The sequence below is a fragment of the Eleginops maclovinus genome, chromosome 2 (assembly GCF_036324505.1).
Source record: "Eleginops maclovinus isolate JMC-PN-2008 ecotype Puerto Natales chromosome 2, JC_Emac_rtc_rv5, whole genome shotgun sequence".
Lineage (NCBI taxonomy): Eukaryota > Metazoa > Chordata > Actinopteri > Perciformes > Eleginopidae > Eleginops > Eleginops maclovinus.
In genome coordinates this window covers 10152064-10173715 of record NC_086350.1, presented here as the reverse complement: position 1 = coordinate 10173715, position 21652 = coordinate 10152064, and the positions used below count along the sequence as shown (strand labels likewise).

The 21652-nt window shown below is 40.8% G+C and overlaps 2 protein-coding genes across 2 annotated transcripts; one reads left to right on the top strand and one right to left on the bottom strand.

Moving 5' to 3' along the window:
* The first annotated feature begins 6 nt into the window (after nt 1–6).
* On the top strand, nt 7–4527 carry LOC134875904 (aquaporin-9-like). Its single transcript, XM_063900642.1, has 6 exons — nt 7–243; nt 460–586; nt 1759–1896; nt 2024–2142; nt 2726–2943; nt 3852–4527. The coding sequence occupies exons 1-6, from the start codon at nt 142–144 to the stop codon at nt 4054–4056; spliced, it is 909 nt and encodes a 302-aa protein (XP_063756712.1). The 5' UTR covers nt 7–141; the 3' UTR covers nt 4057–4527.
* A 3876-nt stretch (nt 4528–8403) lies between these two features.
* LOC134875897 (disintegrin and metalloproteinase domain-containing protein 10-like) lies at nt 8404–21593 on the bottom strand. The gene is given in 17 exon segments (XM_063900633.1): nt 8404–11320; nt 12401–12527; nt 12620–12840; nt 12945–13053; nt 13161–13344; nt 13444–13562; nt 13564–13595; nt 14233–14416; nt 14528–14691; nt 15326–15509; nt 15593–15685; nt 15921–16070; nt 16366–16466; nt 16998–17156; nt 17260–17378; nt 19263–19413; nt 21426–21593. Coding segments are annotated over 17 exon segments (2358 nt in total). The 5' UTR covers nt 21493–21593; the 3' UTR covers nt 8404–11126.
* Nucleotides 21594–21652: the final 59 nt, after the last annotated feature.

Sequence of the window (21652 nt, the reverse complement as noted above, 5' to 3'; positions counted from 1 at the left end):
ATAAGAGGAGTGTGATTGTCACAAATGGATCAATGGTCTGTGCTGAATGGCTGCTGTCAGCCAGAGGTGGAGATATGGCAGCTCCAGAGGTTCACACTGCTCGACATCTGGTAGTTGTAACAGGGATTGGCACAGGGACACATGGAGAAAAAACAGAAGAAAAGCATGAGGCAGCGCTGTGCTCTCAAACATGGAATATTCAAGGAATTCCTGGCAGAATTCCTGGGGACATTTGTCTTGGTTGTAAGTATTATTTTATTTTCCTAAGTTGTGTTTTTCTGATTTTAGAATTCTAAATATTGTAATAAAGTGCAAAAAAGTGTTTGCTTTAGAACTTGTTTCATGTCTGAGAAGTTGTTTATATGCTTTCTTCAGTATAGTTTTGAACTCCAGACTGCATAAATCTTCTGGTTCTTCATGATGTAAGTGACAGTCTCCTCTTCCTCTCTTGATCACCAGTTGTTCGGCGTTGGCTCAGTCGCTCAGACCGTCCTCAGTCGAAACACCCTGGGCGAGCCTCTCACCGTCCACATCGGCTTCTCCGTGGGGCTGATGATGGCAGCGTACGTGGCCGGTGGAGTCTCAGGTAAGGTGGTTTTATGTGGCTGTAGGAACTTCTGCACCTAATTGTTTATTTTCAATCAAGTACAATTTATTTCACAACATCAGCCACACGTAATATAGATTTTAAAAAATGCATGTGTAATAGAAATAAATAAATAACTGTTAATGGATTTTGTCTAGTCCAGACTGTTGGGTTATTGGCATCCTGTCAAATTTACTGGAAAATAATCAGCTTTAATTATATTGTTAGTTTGTTGTTTGCACATTCAGCTTATTTGCTGCATTTAATCTACTGTTTAGTGCTGCAGACTGCATTAAAATAATTCACAGTTATTACAAACAACCTGTGCCAGAACCTACAAATAACCATACACTGCTCGCCTGTAATGAAAACATTGTTACTCATGAGGCTTGCCGTCTGTAATGATATAACTTTATGACTTCCTGTCCAGCCATGTGCCACCTCTACGGCTCCAGTGTCAGCAGGAACGTGCCAGCTCTCTGCACAGATCCAATGAATGTGCACTGACCATTGATTTGTTAGTGCGAGTGCACAACCTCTCCGGGGTCATACATAACCCTGGGCACTAAATGTCCTGCAAATTGCATTGATCACAGTCTACGTTCACCAGACTCAGTCCTGCTCGCCTCATCTGAGCTGCAGCTACTTTCAATTTATAATAACAATAATAATACTACATGATATTTATATAATGGTGCTCAAAGACGTTTTACAAGTAAATAAAGAAAATAATGACAAATTAAAGAAAAAGTCCTGCACTAATTTAAAAGGGAGTGGACGGGGCAGGGGGGGAGAGGATTAGCAGTTGAAAGCAAGGGTGAATATGTGACGTTTGAGGGCTTTTTCTCATTATCAAAATAAAATAGAATTCATGGAGACACACCACTGACATGTGTTTTTTAAAAGTAAAAAACTGTCAGCACAGCCTGAGTTAAAAAAGGAACTGAATAATGCTCCCTTTTGTTTTTACTTTGAATTTAAAATGAGTGTCCATTATTCTGCTTCTTTGCTCGTGAACATACATAACAAAACCCTGCACCGCCCCGAGGGCCGCTCCCCTTCTGCTGCCCCTCGTAAATGTGACAGGCCCACTAATGATGGAGAGGATATTATGCCAGACGACCCCCGCCCGCTACATCCCTCTTTCACCCTCTGCTTTGTCTTCCTCCCAGGGGGCCATGTGAACCCTGCTGTTTCCCTGGCCATGGTGATTCTGGGCAAACTGAAGATCTGGAAGTTCCCCTTCTATGTCATTGCTCAGTTTCTTGGTGCTTTTGCTGGAGCTGCTGCAGTCTTTGGATTATACTATGGTGAAGACATCTTAACGTTATTCCCTTAACACATATTAAACCATTCCACTTTGTATAAAAAGCTTAATGAATGTGAGATATTAATGTATTCCTTTGCACAATTAATGTCGGATTATCCCCCAAACAGATGCTTTCATGGACTTCACCAGTGGGATTCTGTCAGTCACAGGAATCAATGCAACAGGTCACATTTTTGCTTCCTACCCGGCGAGACACCTGACGATCCTCGGTGGTTTCATCGATCAGGTGAGTTCTGGTCACTGTGACCAATGACGTCCACTCTATTGTGCATTCAGGCTCAAAATCAGGCTCCTAATTAAACAAAGTCTGGTAAATATAGCTAATGCAAAATTGATTGTCCTATTTAGTCAGAGAACACCCCCTCTTTTGCTTCAGTTTTGGGGCTAATTGCCCATTTCCTGGCACTTCCTGGCATTATCTATAAGGTCAATTCTTTACTTAACACCATTAGTCTGTGAAGCGATCCACAGATAACACTTCTACCAGCTTAAAACTATTGAAAACCAATCAGCTGAACTACTGACATAGGTCTTATCAGTGTGAGTGTTCTCATGTCAGTGTTTCCTTTTGAACAGTTCAACCATAAATATTACCAGTGTAATCATGCGGTAAATTATAAAGAAGGTTGCAAATGTATTATTTATGTTCCAAATACAGCCTAAAAAGAACACAAATTAGAAAATACATTTGATGATAAAGACATAACTTAAGACAGGAAAACCTGAATTACATAAAATACTACTTCTGTTTTGATCCCTGCTCTGCCTAAACTGCAGCTTACCAAACGAGTGCCGTTCCTCTCCTGCAGGTGGTGGGGACGGGGATGCTGGTGCTGTGCATTCTGGCTATTATTGACGGCGGTAACATCGGAGCTCCTAAAGGTGTGGAGCCGCTGGCCATTGGTCTCATCATCATGGCCATCGGTGTGTCCATGGGACTGAACTGTGGATACCCCCTGAACCCTGCCAGGGACCTGGGCCCCAGACTCTTCACAGCTGTAGCAGGGTGGGGGATGGAGGTCTTCAGGTAACTGTGTACACACCCAAAGAGCCTTACAGTATGTTAGTGAGAGTGGCTATTGTATTTGTAAGACAAAATGTGAAAAAATATGCATAAACGTAAGAGCATAGGTAGCATGCACTGCATACATATGAGACTACAGTAATAAACAAGCAAGCACACTACCACTCAGCAAAAAAAAACATTAGACATCAGAGCGGTGAAAAACACCACTGCACTGTCACGTAACACAAACACAGACATACGCGTATTCGTGTTGTTTTGTAAGCCTTTATTTTAAAATGTGTTATGCATACAGTCTATATGCTTGTTCAAAATAATTGAGTTAATATAAATATGTAGGTTTATAAAATGATGGGTGTTCCCTGTAGAGGTAACGTATTTTATACTATTTTTTTATAGTTCTCACTTATACTGGTTTTCTTTCAAAGAATGATCTCATGTGGCTTTTCCTTCATTTATACATTCAGTCTATAATGGCATGTTGGAGTTGTTCTTTTTGAGAGAGACCAAAAATATATGTTCTTTGCTGAATTGTATAAGGTTTATCTGTTTGGGTTGTTTGTTTATTTGTCATACTTAACGAGGATGTTATTTTATATACGTAATAGCGATAAATAAGTTAAGGTGTTTAAAGAAAGAGACTTGCTCTTTTTTACCAACTTAATTTTGCCCAATAATACATTTGGAGGATTGTAACAGGAGCCAGTTAATAATTGTATAGTTTATGAGCTGTCACCCTGTCAACTGATGAACATGCGAGCTGCTGACATGAAGCACGGCGTTACATAACGTCACATGCACTTGACAGGACGTCGATGGTCGTGAATGATCCGGTGCTGGCCCCTGACCTGCAGTGGCCTCTGTGTGTGACTGCCACAGATTTATTTAACTTTTTCCTTTTCACACTGCAGCACCGGAGACTACTGGTGGTGGATCCCGGTGGTGGGGCCCATGGTGGGGGGCGTGGTCGCAGCCGTCGTCTACTACGCGCTCATCGAGCTGCACCACCCCCGTGCCGAGCCCGAGACAACCCACGAGGAGGAGGAGGAAGACGAGGAAGACGATGATGAGGGGGATAGCATCAAGGACAAATATGAGATGATCGCCATGAGCTAAAAAAACAAAAGGACATTCAGGACAGAACAATCACATTCATGTGCACACAGCGTCCATCTGTACGGACAGGCTCCCTCCGTCACTGTCCACACCAATACTGGACTGTCTCCTCTGAAATATAACTTTTTATGTTTTATGTTTCATAAGCACATACATGTCAGTCCTGTGTACTTCACATTGGTATCATAAACATGTTGTAAATACTGTATAATAGATATTAGACCCTTTATTTGAATAACTGATACTGAATTAATAGACTCACATGCCTGCCAATCTCCTTTAAGTTTTGCTCCCTGTTTACACCAGTGGTCTTGATGTTATTCTATTTATATCTAAAAAAAATAATCTAATTGTTCTTACTTATATTTGTTCTCTTCTTTTGCAAACCAAGAGGAATCCTCCCTCATATGCTTTCTTAATTATTGTGTTTTGATCTGTGTTGTTTTGTCTACATTAAAGTTTCGACTAATATCAATTTCATAACAGATATTTCACTTCAGGGATCACTGAACACTGCAGTAAAGTTGACAATTTGTTTATGCAATTCCCATCCCAACATCTACGCTATTACCTTGTAAAGCCTCAAACGTCCCTTGGGTAGTTATGTTGGCCTGTTTGATAAAGTAAGAGAGGACATCTACGGCAGACATGAATCTGTGCAGGAAACCTCACCAGCAGTACATTTCTAAGTCTATTATTGTAAACACCGTCAACTATTATTGGACCCACACGAGAGATGGATCATTTGTTTTTAGTTGTTATTGCGGAGGATGATTACACCTCTCAGCTCAGTGCATTATGCCTTTATTAATATTGTCAGTATTAGCTGAAACCTCTAGTTAATGTCCTTGTACATATTAAAGAGGATTTGAGTCACAGTGGGATGGGACTCTGATATCTGATGTTGAAGATATAAAAGGAATGCGGTTACATCAAATGTTATCATCCACAAAAAAAGTATCTAGTTAGAACCTTCTAAAAGCACATATTTGCTTGTATAACTTTCAAACTGGACCATGACTAAGATGTTTCCCACCTTAAAACAGAGAATGTGTGGTCCTTTAAAGAAGCGCTATGGTGCTTTTTAGGGTTATTATGTTATATAGTTTCTTCTGCATGTAAATGGTCTGTAAAGGCTAAAATCCCAGTGTCCCCTCCAGAGGGAGTTCTCTGTCACTCTCCCCCTACCCTGCCTGAAACGCCTCCTTTGGACTTCTTTGTTTTCTTATGTAACATAATGAAATCACTAAGTAAGACTCACACTTCTATTGGCTAGCGCTCCAACACATTGATAGGCTAAGGGGCGGGACATCTTTAAGCGGTTGACCAATCACAACAGAGCCGGCCAGCTAACTAATCAGAGCAGAGAGAGGAAAAGGGTGCTGCAGCACAGGCAATATGAGAGAATAAAGACCTTTTTGGACATTAAAGCATGTCACAGTAGAGGCACAATATACAAATGAGTAAAAAGACCCTTTAAATCAAATAATTTAAAACAACTACAAAGTGTCACATTCATTATTGTGCACAGTGAAAGCCAAGTAAGTAACGAAAAGTAAAACATGAATTAAGTGGAGCGACAGAAGTATTTTCTGAAAAATGGAAGAATTAACTTAACAGTGTGTTGTTATATTATTAACATAATGTATTGCAGATGCACTGCACTTACTGTAGGTCCACGTTACTTTAAGTTCTACAGCTGTTTATTTCAATATTTATATTTCAGAGACTTGTCATATGTTTTTTTTTTTAAAGGAGTCAAAAAACAAAAGGTAGCCATTGAATTCAGTTGACGTAAATAGTTGCACAAGATCGAAATACACAAGAGGCACGAAGGGCCTTAAAATTGCACTTAGGCAGTACTTGATTAAATTAATTTAAGGAGTTAGCGAGCTGCAGGACGCGTTTATCTGACATTAGCCCGAGGGCCAAAGTAGAAATCTCATTATTGTCCATGTCGTGTATACGTTGCACGGTTGTATACATGGAGCACAGAGGAAAATCAGTTTGTATAGACTGACTGGCAGCTCGATACGCTCCATGTGCAGGTGCATGTGATCCTGTCGTCTCCTCTCTCACCTTTAGGCCGGGGTTTGGATGAGTGATGTGGGATTCTGATTCAGCCGCTGTGAAATGTACTGACAGAAAAACGTATCCTGAGAACTGGTTCTGTTAAATAGCATTTTCTTGTCCTTGTGAAATAATTTGGACACACCAGATAAATTGAGAACTTAAGAGGCAGCTGTTTACTAATGTAAGATTTTAGGTTTTTTTAACTGTCTTGTTCTAACCCTATACATTGTCTTTACTGCCTGTACTTTGTTTGAACTAAAGGAAAAGACACAATTGATTCAGTGTAAGAATATAACTCACTACATGAAAAATACCTGTTCATATTTAACTTCTGCTGTTCTTTTTATTATACTTTCTACGTTTGCAGTTACTCCACTCTTTAATCCATTAGTTTAGATGCTATGTCAGAAATAAACAAGTATACTTAAAACTATTTCTCTCAATTGTTACTTGTTAATATTGTGCTTTGAAAATCTAGTGAGCACTATCTGACGCTCGACACTGAACTAGGAGTTATATAGTAAGATTGTGTTCAGGGTCAGCTGATCATCGAAGCGAGTGTCACTCAGTTCAGTGTGGGTGATGCTCCTGGGTGCTTTCTTTACAATGATGCTTTGTCACTGCAAGGAGAAACAAAAGGTGCTGCTTGCTCATCTGTGGCGTCAGCTCCTCGCACCGAGCTGGAACTCTAAAAGCAGAACACAGTGCGGTAACATTGTTGTCATCTCTGCTGGGGCATTATTTAAAGGCACATCAGCTTGAAGAGAGGTGAGAGAAAATGGAATACAGCATCAGTATAAGCATTATTAACCTACTGCAATAAAACTCACCGCCTGCATTATCTAGACAATATTGAACCTAAACTTGTTGTGGGTGACAGTCGAGGATCCACATTGACAATCAATGGCAGGCCACTTTCCACTGGATGTGCAAATGCGTGCTCCCTGGATCGGACATACACTTTCCTATGCAGTGAACGTCATCACTCCAGGAAAAGCCATCAATAAGTTTAGGCAATGAATTAATAAAGAAACACACACACATGGATTATTCTGTGTATAAACAGCTGTCAAATAAAAGTGTCTGAGCAGCTGCATCAAATTCCTTCTGCCACTTTAGTCATACATTTTGAGGCCTGCACAATATTTGGAGTCCCGGAGTTGAAGGTGTGAATGGTTGTTGGAGTGATGGAAACAGAGGAGTGAGAAGCTGTATGTGCTGCTGATGTTGTTTACTCTCCAAAACCTCAGTTCCCAACGCTTCAGCAGCTACTCCCTCTGCTGCTGGACGCCCATCTACTGCATTCGGCTGAGGGAGCAGAGTTACAGTTACTTACCAACATTTAAGAATATAAATGAGAAATTAAGGATACAGTCTCAAAAACCCACACTGACTAAATGGAAACGTTGACTTTAACTAAATGTTTTATGTCGACAGAGTTCACAAAACTATGTTAGGTTAGTTGAAAGCAATAATATTAAGTTGAACCTAACTTAATATTATTGCATTCAACTAACCTAATATAGTTATGTGAACTCTGTTGACACAATAGAATTAATTTAAGTCAACATTTCAGTGCAACAGTTGGGAGAGTGGTAAATTAAAAAGCAAACATTATTTGTAATTTCTTCATCAGATATTCTAAATAAAATCGATTCTACATTTGAAAGATAAAACGGAAGAAGGGACTTCATCCTTAAATCGCTTCTTCTTTAAACCTCAGACTTCTTGATAATGCAGGAATTATAATGACAAAATCAGATAAGAGGATGACCGATACCACTGTTGGCATTGAATAACAAGTTGCAGGTCAGTATTATGTGATTTCTTTGTCATTATAATTCAGTATGACTCATTATATATCCCTGTAAAAAAAACAACTTGTAATCCAAATCCTCATTGCTCTTTGCCACACTCCAAACTCTGAACACAACAGGAGGATGCTATAAATCTGACCCTTGGTTTATAAACATTTGACACATTTTTTTCTATTTATTTTGAGAAAACATTTTCATCTCAAAACATTCATACATTATGATACAATAACAAGTTGAATGTACACGAGCACAGGTAGCAGACTTCACAAGCAGAATCTGAAACAACTCCACAGAAATCACCACGAGCTCCAGATGACATTTATAAATAAACTCGTACTCTTTCTGATGGGTAAGCTGATCTCCATTTGTAAAATCTGTGCCATTTTAAACTCCTCTCAGTTCATCCTCAGCATATACACAACGACAAAATGAAAACAGAAAAACAGCACACATGACGGACAGTAAACAGGGGTCTATTTTATTTTTGAACGAGTCTTTTAATTAATGCATTTCAAGTACTCCAAAAATTACATCTCTTTGCACAATACAATTTGAAATTTTTTTTTAGTAAAAATGTTCAAAGTGAACAAAAATTTCCGATACTGTATAAAACACAGTGAACATTAAAATCAGACAGTAGTATTACTTTTTAATCGTGTTCTTTCGGCCTACATCACCTACAACATTTCAACTCAATTTGGACATTTTCAGTGCACGTTTATCTAAAAACTTTACCAAGACTACGAAATTAAAAAGAAAGTAAATTTACAGGCATTATTCCTCTGCTCTTCTACCCAAACCATGCCACAGGAGAACAAAGACAGAAATGAGAATGTAACATTGACTCCATCACCCTGAATTGTTTTTACCAACGATGATGGTGGAGAAAAGTATCATAAGCAAACTCCAGTTCAACTAGCACATAGAAGAACATAAATAACTTAAGAGGAGAGGAAAGTTTGTCACATATGAACATTTTCGAACAACTGGAATTAGAATACAAAAAATTAAACTGATGTATCAAAATGTCATTTTTCCATTTTCAAATGAAATGCAAATTTTTCGAAGTACTGTACAAGTTTACACGTAGATTCTCCAGGCTTTAACAGGCGTGATCCAGCCTCCAGGATGAAATTTAAAAAGACCTCCACTTTGTACAGACATGAGACGTTATATAGCGACCGCCGACCGGCCAAATTCACCGGCCTTTTGAACCGTGAGACACGTTATTTTATACGTCCCCTCCAGAGCACATGTGTGAATGTTACAACCATCAGTGTTGTAAGATATTAGTTGTGATTAGTATTGCATGCATTTAAAAATGATAATGCTAGGATAAAATAAAGTCAGAGCACAAACTGTCAATTATATTGTGCAAAATGTGTCTATAGCAAATTGCTCACCCACTCGCCACATCCCATTTGGTGGGAGAAATGTTTTTTAGGCGAGTTAAACATGACATTTTGCACAAAATATCCTTACCAGAAAATCAAATCTTGTTGCTTAGTGTTATCATGTTGTCATTTTCCAAAGTGCCCCTCATGCTGTGCTGCAGCGAAGGTTGGAAGAAAACACCTGAGGTCAGAAAATCCAACAACAAACCATCTCCTCTCCTTCATGTTTTCCATTTTCACTGGCTCCTGTGTTTTTACGAAACCTGTGCTCAAAAGATCAGCTGTTGATAGCACACTGATGTTAATAGAGGCCAGCACTCATGAGCTCTTAAGGGGATTCAGTCCGTAATGAAATCTGAGTAAACAGCAGGTGAGTTTAAATAAAAAAGAAACAGCAGCAGCTTGCCTCTTGTGAAACTAGTGAACACACTGAGGAGATGTGTGAGTAGTGCGACAATACTGCTGCGTTACACTGCGCCTTCCACTGGTTTTAAGACTCACATTAATAGCTGTCAATGGAAATAGCATTGCGTGACATACAAATGTTACAGACCTTGGTCAATTAAAAGTCACATTTAATAAATGTGTCTGCATGCCCACATTGAACGATTCTTAGATTGGCTATCTGAAGAATAATAGAATGATTTCTTCTAACATTTTTTTTATACATCTACACCGGAGTCGTTATTCAATTCATTTCCACACTCATGTAAACTAACTCTGTAACATGATACACTCTCACTTCTAAAAATAAGCCACAGCAGCCTTTCCCTCGTCTTCATATCTGAGCAGGTAGAACGGTCCTCAGCTTCAGTTAGTGGTTATTCATTCTTTATCAAAAACAATTCGGTAAAGACAATAAAAGGTGATCCTCCCTTTCTGTTCCAACACTCTTCACCTCATTTAGCTTGTTCCGCAACATGATGTTAGCAAGACAATAAAAAAAAAGATGAAAAAAGGGACCTTGAACAAAGAAGGCCTGAAAAAGTGGGATATGGTGACCTTCAAATTTGAAATCTATCCATCTGACGAACGTGAAAGAGATCCACCTGATTGGACGACTGCAAAGAGAACTTGATGGCGCCAAATCCTCAACAGCAACGTCCAAGGAACTCATCACAACCATTATTCCTTCAATTACGTGTTAAGAGTCCTGAGAGCACTAACCGAAACAAAAAGAAAAAAAGTGAAGAATTACACATTTACAGTAGAAGAAATAGTTTGTTTTCACTTATGATACACTAAATATGTACAGTCACATGCAGAAGACGGTCTGCACGAGAGACCGGAGCCTGTGTCTTTTGCCGTTTGACATGTGTAAATCAAGTGTCGCAAATCCCCACCGAGTGTCTCTCATTCCTGGCTAGAATGGCGAAAAAAAAATGGAAAAAAATCACGGAACAATTCACCAGCAGCCACGGGCGTGTCACTCAAGAAGACGTTGCAATAAAACAAAAACACATCACAGAATGTACTAAAGCTACACATGATTCCTTAACTCCTTGGCACTCCTTCAACTGAGAAAAGAAAAGAAAGGTGGAAAAGGATGCTTGATCGCACTGCATTGGAAATGGCTGATGGTCGAGTCCACTCCTCAAAGAACCAATGGAGTTGCTAGATAGTGTTTTCTCTTTTTCACATGTCTGTTTTTGTCTGTAAATGGAGGATATGATGACGACTAACAACCATGTCAGGCTTTTTCTTTGGATGGAGTGACGCTTTTTGTTTCCCACTGTAGGCACAAGGAGGAGCCAAGGCATTGGGGGGAGGGGGGTGGGGCGGGGTCTCAGCGTCTCATCTGGCCCATCTGATAGTTCTCTCTGGGCTGGCGGTGGTGCCTCTGCGGCTGCGCCTGACGCTGAGGCTGCCTCGGGGGCTGCCGCTGGCCGCCGTGTCCGTGCTGGTGGCCGTGCGGGTGCTGGGATTGGTTCTGCACCTGGGAGTTAGCGTGCTGCTGCGCTCGCCGCCGCTTCAAAGTGCCTGTTGGGGGAGAAGGCAGTTATGTGAGCTTGTTAGAAGACAGAGTGTAAGCTAAAATTGCTCCTACTGACACTCTGCTACTGATGCCTGCACTGCAGTAACAACAATCTTGCAAGTTCCTTGCACGTCTCACTGTGAGAGATGAGTCAAACCAAATTGGGCTCGCTGTGTGTCAGAATGTACAGTAATCATTTTGGAGGCATGTCAGATGATGAGATGAAAGCATGGTAAGCTGTAATGTTTGCTGAAGCTCTAAATTGTACGGCAGACTCCCGGTGTGACCCAGGACCGCCATTTTTCTTTGATTACCTTCTACGTCTTTCCTTTGAGACATCCCAAACCCACAGTGAGTCATTTTCACACATTCACTGGTACGGCAATAAAGAAGATGTTTCTGAAGTCCTGAGACTCAAGGTCTGTTCATTTTAAAAGCTTTTTATACAAAACCTAACATTTGCGTTACAAGAGGAGAAGATTCAGTCAAAGAACATTAAAGGACTGAACGGAAAATGTGAAATAAATTCCTCAAACTGACTGTTCACAGTGGGGCCGATTATTCGGATTAATGTACTGCCTTTTATCCTATGCAAACATGCCACATTCAGTCTTAAGAGTTTAATTTGGGCCTTATTTAAAACATTAAATCTAACTCTGAATGGCAAAATCTTCAATTACTCTCAGGAAACCGTTTCCCCAAACACTCTGACCATTGTAATTCTAACTTGTATTTGTGAATCTAAGCATTGAAGCATATTTCCATGCAACAATCATCATATTTATTTACAATTTGATCCTTTTCCCATTAAGGAAGAAAAAAAATACACAGCTACTGTCACTTTGTATTAGTATTGTATAGTATTTGGTGTAAAACAGTGCATAAGGCTTAACAGCAATAACCAATACTTTTTATTTTCAGGATATGGACACTATCAAATACACTTTCAACAAGTGTAACATTAACTGTTCACAATTAACTTCAAACAGATTTAAATTGCAAACCATGTACAAAACATGTATAATAATATAACGTTTTCATTTCCTCTGGCTTAATGAACACTCTGTGTGACTCCATGCACTCACCTGGAAGAGGTTTGGGAGGAGGAAGTTTGGGGTTACTGCTCGGTGTGTGCACACTGCAGATCTTGATGAATCCGGCCATAAGCATGATGAGGGCGATGCCCATCAATAGCACCGCCCACCAATGGGCCTAGAGAGGAGAATCAAGCCCAAATTAAAACAAAAAAACACCTACAAATAATAACCAACCATCCAATCGGGATCAAAGACGTTGATACGTACCACAATCCACTCGGCAATGTTTTCATAGAGCTCTGGGTTGAAGATGGCCTTCTTCAGCCTGGCCAGTGGGCCGTCTGCATCGACCAGACGGCACTTCATGAACACGTCACAGTAGCCTTTGAAGTCATTGCACGGGGAGCCGGCTGGCAGCGTGGTCACCTTCTTATTAAAAAAACGAGACAAGCGCTCCGATCCTGTGCTGCTGCACGTGTTGGGATTCACTGTGGGGATGAATCACAGACAGTCAACACAATTCAAATGAAAAGGACAAACCCTCCAGCACATGATATTAAAAAACGGCCAGTGAAAAGGGTAAATGACTCACTCTTTTCCATGCAGCACACGTGACAGAGCTCAGTCTCGTCCTTGCCATCTTGGCTGGCACAGGTGCAGGCCTCCAGCCCGTACTTCTCACAGATGGAGCCGGAGCAGCCCTGCAGGGGAGGAGCATGAGGACAGGCCAGATCAGACGCTGACTGGTATGGAAATAAAGCTGCTATAACAACCGGTTCTACCAGGTGGGAAGTCTGCAGCCACTTACCCCGTTGAGGCAGACTTGAGTCTCTCCGTGGCAGGCGGTGAAGTTGGCCTTTGGCTCGGATGTGGGGCACTGTGCGCCGACTCCGTTACACATGCCCTGGTGAGCGCACTCCGACTCCTCTCTGCACTTCTCATTACGACCTTTGTAGGAGCACTCTCGAGTACAACAGGGACCCTGACTGGGACTGTGGGAAAGAGAAGAGTTTGGTGAATGATAATCACAAATTAACAGATTTTCCTTATGAAACTACAAGATGGTCAAGAAAACTAAAACAGCATCTTACCTGCAGACTTTGTTGGGCTTGAGCTTGCACTTCTTGTTGTCAGGCTGGTTTGCATCATAGCAACACTGGTCCCTGCACTGGTCGCTGTAGCCGCAGTCACACTCCTCTCCGGGCTCCACCTAGGCCGTTGCCACAGATGGGCTGACCAGACTCTGTTTGGGGAAGGAAACAAACATTGATGCTTGTCCCTGAAAACTGGAAGATGTCTCATGATTTGACTTGCTGCACTGAAGGCTAAAAGAGTTTGAGCCCTGTCTCATTACAAAACCAAACAAATATTGTTCTGAGGACAATGTATTGCTGCAACAAATCGAATCTTTCAAACAGAAACAGACCCTTGAGAATGCAACACTAAACTCTAACAGACCTTTTCTTGTTTGTTTGAGGAGAGGCAACAACACAACACAGAACAGGTGTCCAGAGTTGAAGCCCTCGCCATAGGCTAATATTTCCCTGGTCCGCCAAGATGGAGACTTCAAACAGCAGGTGCAGAATAAACTAAGCTTCCAAAAGCCATATACAGTAAAAATTACATGTTTTGCTACGCTTCTGATTTGACAGTTGAATTAAGTGTGACAAAAAAAATATCCTAAAGCCAAAAAATTCTACGACAGACCAAAAACTGGGGGTAAAAATAGTCCTGGCCTGATGCCAAGGTTGCTTTTCAAAGCTGCTACCAGCAGATATTGGTGCCTGAATGAAATCAGTAAATAGGGCACTGGGTTTAAAATGTCCCCTAACGCATTCGTTCAAGAAAAGCAGGGTCAGAATTAAAACAGTAAGACGTACCGACAAAACAGTTTCCTCTCTTCTTCTCCAGCACCTGGCTGATGTTGCGCACGCTACAGACGGAGAACTTATTATTGTTGAGCTTGTCTCCCGATGTTGCTCTTGCATACATAATATAATTGCCCTTCTCCTTCTTGTCTTGGCTCTTGGATTCTCCTGGAGTGCACTCAGATCCAGAGTCATGCTGTGAATGCGAGAAGAAGAAACCGGTTGAGAAACAGAAGGGGAAAAATGTTTTGGAGACAATTGAATTAATTTCCAGCGTGCATAAGCGTGGCACATCTAAGTCACTCACCGGGGAGCCAAAGTTGTGTCCTACTTCATGTGCGAAAGTGATATGGGAGACTTTTGGAGGTACGTGGGAGGCATAATTCTGTACAGTGATTATACCAGTGTTGAGAGACTTCTTTTTTCCGTCAGAATACAGCTTGCTCTTTTCACAGATGCCTCCCGAGCTCCCTGGGAAAGAAAAGCACAAGTTGGAGCAAACTTTCTTAGAAACCACAGCCACAAAACATGAATCACTTTAGCTCATTAGAGAGGGAGGATCTGATTAATGTCACGGACCATTTTTTAATCTGGATGACTTAATGCCTCACTCATAAACACAATGAAAGTGATTTGTTACAAAAGGCTAAACTTAAAGTGATCCTCGTCGCCACCAGAAGACACACACCCTCCAAAAGTATATTAAAGATTTCAACAGTGCAATATTTCTCCGTTAACACTTCAAATTAAGAATGCAGCACAGAAAACATCTGAGTTACAGAGTGCAGCGGATAAATGGCGAGGGGCCATAATGAAACCTTTGGGAATCATCACATCTGCATATTGTCTGAGTTGGTATTTGAAGCTGCTTGGTTCTCATAACAGTCGGAATCAATCAGCATTTGCAATCCCAAGTACCACTGACACGTTTCATGGTGTTGCTGCAATGTGCCATTCAGATAAGACACAATTAAACTTCCTTTTAGAATAATCTCATATTCAACCAAGATTGTGAGTCGTTCGTGACAATGTGCACAGAACAAAGCATAATGAATATTATAATAACTTTGTATGAGAAATTCTGATTATCGATGTCTTTTAGTACCTGAAGGGGCTCCGACCCAGGCCAAACCCAACACGCCGTCATCAAAGTCTCTGTCGGTGAAGACGTAAGCTAAGCAGTAGTCGTCGTGGTTCTGCTCCGAGTTCAGTTCCAGGAACTTCTCCACGCCAATGTTGGCAAAGCGGAACGGGTTGGACCGGTCCCTCTCATCACTGGTGGTGTTTATCTGCAGAATAGGATGATAGTGAGGAGCTCAGAGGGAGAAATGGACTTTAGATTTAAATCAAAACATGTTAGTCTGAGACTTACCCTGATCCTTTTCACCATGAAGCTGATGTTGCGGATGCCCATGAAGTCTGTTCCCTGATAGATAGCATCGATAGCTTTGACGTGACTGGAGATCTGAAAGAGGGGGACATTAGAAATTGGCATCTACAACAACAACAACAACAACGTCTCTTTTTTGACAAACAGCTCGCTTTAAAATGTCTGTTCTTGGTGTAAAATAATCATAGCTTCAACATTTTGAATGTATCTTAAAAAACGAACCCTAATCATTCATAATATTAACTTTACTTACGCAGCACAGTTTTGGTGAGCATGTATATGGATAACCAAGTGAGTGACAGTGATTTACCTGAGCGATGACAGCCTCCCGGGTCTTGTAGTACTTGAAGAAGAGGTGGTCGGTCTGAATGAACAGCTGGCAGGTGTTTTTCTCAATCTGCGCCATCCTCTTCTTCCTCAGCAGCACCGGGTCATTAGAGCTCGCCTCAGTGTGGAGCTCCTGGTGGAAGGAGAGGGAGAGTAGGAAATGGGCAGTTAAATAAAACATATATATATGTTAATTCTGCCTAAACATGGGACGAATAAATAATGTCTGGTATTTTTAGGCTGTGATTTTAGCTGCAGTGTGTTCATGGTATAAGTTCCATATTCAGATAGAAAGTACAAAAGCTGAGTCAATATATCACACACAGACTTAAAAAGAGTACTCATGGTTATCTCTGACCCTGACGAAGATATTCATATCCCTTTAATAGAGTCTGTTGCGGTTTACTGTGGTGTGTGGTGAGGTTCACCTTGGGTGGCTCCTGAACGGCCGAGGCTTGGAACTTCTTCATCTTTTCAAACACTGAGCTATCAGCGCAGCCTCCCTCTGGGCCGTACTTGTGCGGGTAGTCTGAGTGAGAGAGGCAGCCACAACACAGTTAGGATTATAAAAGACAATGTTAGCTACTTAACCCCCCCCGAGTCTCTCTATTTCTGCTGCTATTCATGATTGAGCTAATGGATGTGCTTACACGCCACTTGAGCCTAGCTTTGCTATGTGAGCCGTTACTTTCTTTGTGGCTCTTATTAGCGATTCCTCTCACATTTCTGTTTAATTTGCCCCTCAGCTATATACTATATGTACACAGATGATGTGAAATTAGGGGGCGCCGCTGAAGTGAAGTATGCCTAGTGCTCACTATAAGTACCAACATTGGTAAGAGTGCTAAAATGAGCCAGAAGCCAGAGAGAAAGATCGTGTTACTCCGCTAATGAGCACCACGGGTATCTCTGCTCCCTGGGGGGCGATCACACCAGTCTGCCTCCTTCAGCTCAGCTGCCCTAACCTTGCACTTCCTGATCACACATTTACATATGCATCCAATTACACATACACGATGATTACAGCCTGTCAGTATTTGCGTAGCTGCTGGGGACTCACGTATGTCATCTTCATGGTAGATGACGGAGTGGAAGGGAACGTCTTTGCCCTCCAGGTATCTCTCAGCAGGCTCCACGTAGTAGGTGCCTTGGTAGCTCTGAATGAAGCCGTCAAACTTACCATCCACAATGGAGCCATGAGTCAGGGTCCCTTTCTCACCTGGGAATCCAAATTACAGACGTGTCAGAGGATTCACACAAGAGCAAGCATCACTGTAGCTTATATTAAAACAAGTATATTTAAATAAGAACTTCAGTCTCACCGTAGATTTCTCCGGTGTAGATATGAGAGGTATCAAATGGAACCTCATCTCCTGAAACGTCTACCTTGAAATCTTGAGAAAACAAGCTGGTATCCCTTTTCATCCGTAAATTGAAATGCCTGAAATCAAAGAAATCACACTTCAGGGAATAGGAAAAAAAGACTCAAAAATGTAATGAAGGAGGTAACAGCGTTAAACAACAGATTATCTTTTCTGCAAAAACTTTGTTTCCTTAAACCGTTTCATTCATGTCACACAGTGAGAGCCTTTGTATTTGGGTGGGGATCTAAATTTGGCCTCTCTTTGGGAGGTAAGTAGTATCCACCCGGTCTTTGAGGAGAAGGGAAATGCAAATTAAAGGGGGAAAAGGGTGAAAGGAAGGGCATGGTTTGCCAGAGAAAAACATCTGAGGTGTTTTCTGTTGCAGAAGGGAAACTGCAGGCTTATCTTGTAACAGAGGGGAAAATGGGACATCTTGAAACGATGCTGTTTTTGTTGATCAAACATATGGCAGAGGAACAAAGGTGTTACAGCAAACCTAGAGTTCCCTGAAACACAAACAGGGCTCTTTTTGGTTCCTTGTATAGTGTGAAAGTTACTGTTCTGTAGACCAGAGTTTTAACTGCAAACTATCTGCAAGAAAGCAGGGTTTTGGGTACAATTTAGATAAGACAATCAAACTGTACTTAATTACAAATACATCTGGTGATCTGAATGAACCCATTTTATCACAATTGTTTTCTGGTATGACTTAAATCACAAAAGAAAATGTAAGAAGAAAATGGAAGATACATTTAAATCTTCGAACATGTTCTCTCACTGCACCAGTAAAGGGAAGGTGGATCAGGTGAAGCAAATCAAAAATGAGTGGTGTCTCAAGCTTTGTCATGAATTCAAAAGAAAAAGAAGCCAACACATTTCTGCTTTTCAAAGGAACAGACATCTTCCTCTGTGTGTTGGCTTGCACGGCGCTTTGCGTTGTCTTCCCTAATAAGCAGCATCGGTTTGGAAACAGCAGGCCGTGCTACAGGCCGGACCATAAGCAGCCTTTGCCAAGCCCAGCCAGATGGTCTTGACTTTGTCATGAAGTGTGTGGACACTTTCCATCAAACAACAACACCTCTGCAAAATGCTGGAGGAAGAACCATAATAAAGACTACATGTGTTCATCCATCATATATAGCTTTAAGGGGTTCCCACCCAGGTATCAAGTGAACAGGAACAGCGGAGCCATTACACGGCTAACTAACATGCACACCAACACATTAACAGTTTCTACTTCACCTGACCTGCATGTATTCAGACTGTGGAAAATCTCGTCCCCTTTGTTTTTGTTGTTCAGCCTTGTCTTACTTTGTTTTTTCTCTTTTGGTGTGACCCTGAACTTGTTCTGTAATCACTTTATTATACAATAAAAAGGGAGGAAAATGTGACAAGAAATCAGAACAAACCCACACCAGGGATGCAATTTACAATTATTTTCATTAATTATTATTCTGCTGGTTAATCTTATGAATTATTCAATTAATTCTTAAGGCAAATAGATTTTTAGTTCGACCAAATGTCCCAAGCTTAACAATTATAATTTTACAATCTTCACAAATTAGAAGCTGGACCTGGGTAATGAGATATTTGTGCAAAAATGTCTTGAACAACTAATAGATTACTAAAAATCAATGCTTGGTAATTTCCTGGAAACGGAGGAGTAATTTAAGCTTTAATGAGAACATAGAAACTACACAGACAGAAGAGAGACTGACCCTTCCTCACCATGGAGCAAATGTGATGCCCCTGACCAGGTCTGCAATTCCATAAAACAGGATTAAATGTAAAAACTGTCAATCACACATACGCAAATCTCTGCTACAGCTGACAAGAAGGTAGGCATAGGGGATACGTTTTGCAGGTATACAGACAGACAGGTAAATAAAGAGGAGACATAAAAACAGAAAGAGATCCAGACAGAACTTCCCTTCAGGTATATAACTGGAGAATTGACCCACCTTCCATGGGCGTGAAAATCTAAATGTAGGAACTTGTCTTCATGAGAGAGCGCCCTCTTGGCCCTCTGATGATTGCTGTGTACCACCTCTGTCTCGTAGGTGAGACCTTCATAGTGACGGATGTACTTGTTCAGGGGATTTCTATAGTGTCCTGTTGGGGAAGAAAAAGGAGGACCTCATATTTAGCTTCAAATATACAAGTACAAGCGTTATTATGTAACAAAATACAGATCCTTATGAAATCTAATCTGTTTACAAGACAGCCATCCTGGGATTTATGTTCAATCTTATTTAGTGCGGGTTGTATATATACGAACAGGGATAAAACACATACGTTTGCCAGTGAAAAAGGTGTTAAAGAGCAAATGATGAGGAACAAAAAAAACCTAACATACAAGTCCATAATCCTGTAACAGCCTGATACCACGGTGTTACATCGACTATTATTAGCAGATGACAATGTTAGTTGTGTTAATTATGCAATATTTTTCAAGCACTATACAGTCTTATTTGGGTCTTATATGCAACATTACAATATAACAGCTAGGTTTTAGAGTAGGTAACTGAGGTATGGTACATATTAGGATCCTTTAGGTTGCCTTAAAAATAGAAGATTAGGCACATGTTTTTTCAGGTAGGATTAAAATGATGCAAACCGACAGCGAATCAGTATGGTCTGAATGTTTAAATTGAGCTATTTATTTGTAAGTAATTTGAATGCTGTATTGAAGCTGTGCTTAACAACAGCCCCCAGCATCACAGCATAATTATTTTGCCACCAGTGGAGTGGGAGGTAGGCTCCGAGGAAAGAAATTCCCACCCGTTCACCACAAGCTTCACACTCAAAAGAAATCTGACAAACTCTCTTTCAAGAAAAGGTAGTAATTTTGTTCAGGCCATTTAAGTCCTATTGAAAGTAACATTTTTAAATGTGTTTAACCAGCATTATGAGCATATTGGAGAGTCTGTAAGCTCAGATCCTTGCCACTTAACATAGAGAAAGTATTTTCAGTATACAGTATAATTAGTACTGCCTGGTACATAATTATGCCTGACTACAGAGCCATAAATTATAGGATTCAGAGTTTCAACTATTGAAGAAACAGGGGTAAGTAGCCCAGGCTTCAGCTGGCTTCTTCTTTTCATGTGAAGTATGAAATATTCAGTTGCTAACATTAAATTTTTCATTGAGGTGAAAATGAGAAGTGAAGGCCAAGCCTATTCTCCAATATATTTACCTCTCAAGGACTAGACAACACAAATATTATAAGCATTGAATAAAAAGGAAGTCCTATAATAAAACAAATAAAGTTGTTACTGCTGCTTTAGATAGTTTGACAAGAAATTGAGTTTTACATAAAAAAGTATTCCGATTGCCAAATAGAAATATGGACCCTAATGAAACGAATAAGCATTTTATACAAGACGATTTAAATCCTATGTAGCTCATTACTTTGCAGGTAACCGATTTAAAAGCACAGCATCGGGATACATATAGCAGGTGCAGGATGCCATAACGTTAGGTACATCACAATTCAATGGAGCATTTTACGTAAAAGCAATTTTGAGCAGGAACACATTATACACATCTCTCAAATAGACAGCAGCGTTGAGGTAAATCAGAGAATAGCGACAATAGCATAAGCATTGACGAGTGACAACAGTGCAAGAAAAACGATGCCAGCAAACCCTAAAACTTGTCAGCCATGTAAAATGGTAAACCCTGACACGGTGCAGGTAACGTAATGACAGAAGCTACATGTGTTGTTCCTCACATTAATCGTGATGTTAGCGGCTAAAGTGTTAGCTAGCACAAAGCTAACGGTCCGTTAACCCGGTCGGCATCTCCATCTTCTCATAACAATGGCTGTCGGCGCTATCCGCACGATAACAACAAAACCGACACAAAGCTGACAATAAAAACGGTGACAACACACAGAAATAACCAATCAATACCGGTTTACTTCAATCGACAGCACGAATCTAAGTCAGCTTTTACGCTATATGTGATTTGTTAGCTTGAAGTAATACGGTAAAAAGGGTGCAGTCCTGTTCATAACAAGCAGGCCCTGCTGATCCCTCTGTGAGCTAACACCAGCCTCCTCTTAGCTTCATGGATTTAACACAACTTGAAACGCTTTTCTCTCACAACGCCTCACTCACCTTGGGTGTGGTTTAGTAAGTACACGAACAGGAAAACTTTAAGAACAAGCATGTCTGACAAATCCATTGTTAGAACATTGATACCGTTTTCACTTTATTGTCCTACTTAGATAGGCGCAGACGCCCTGTGTGTTTATTGCACCTTCCTCTCATCGCCTCCTCGCTCCTGCGTCATGACGTCAGACGCAGGGCAGCTTGCCATCCCTTCCCCCAAATGCATCCATGAT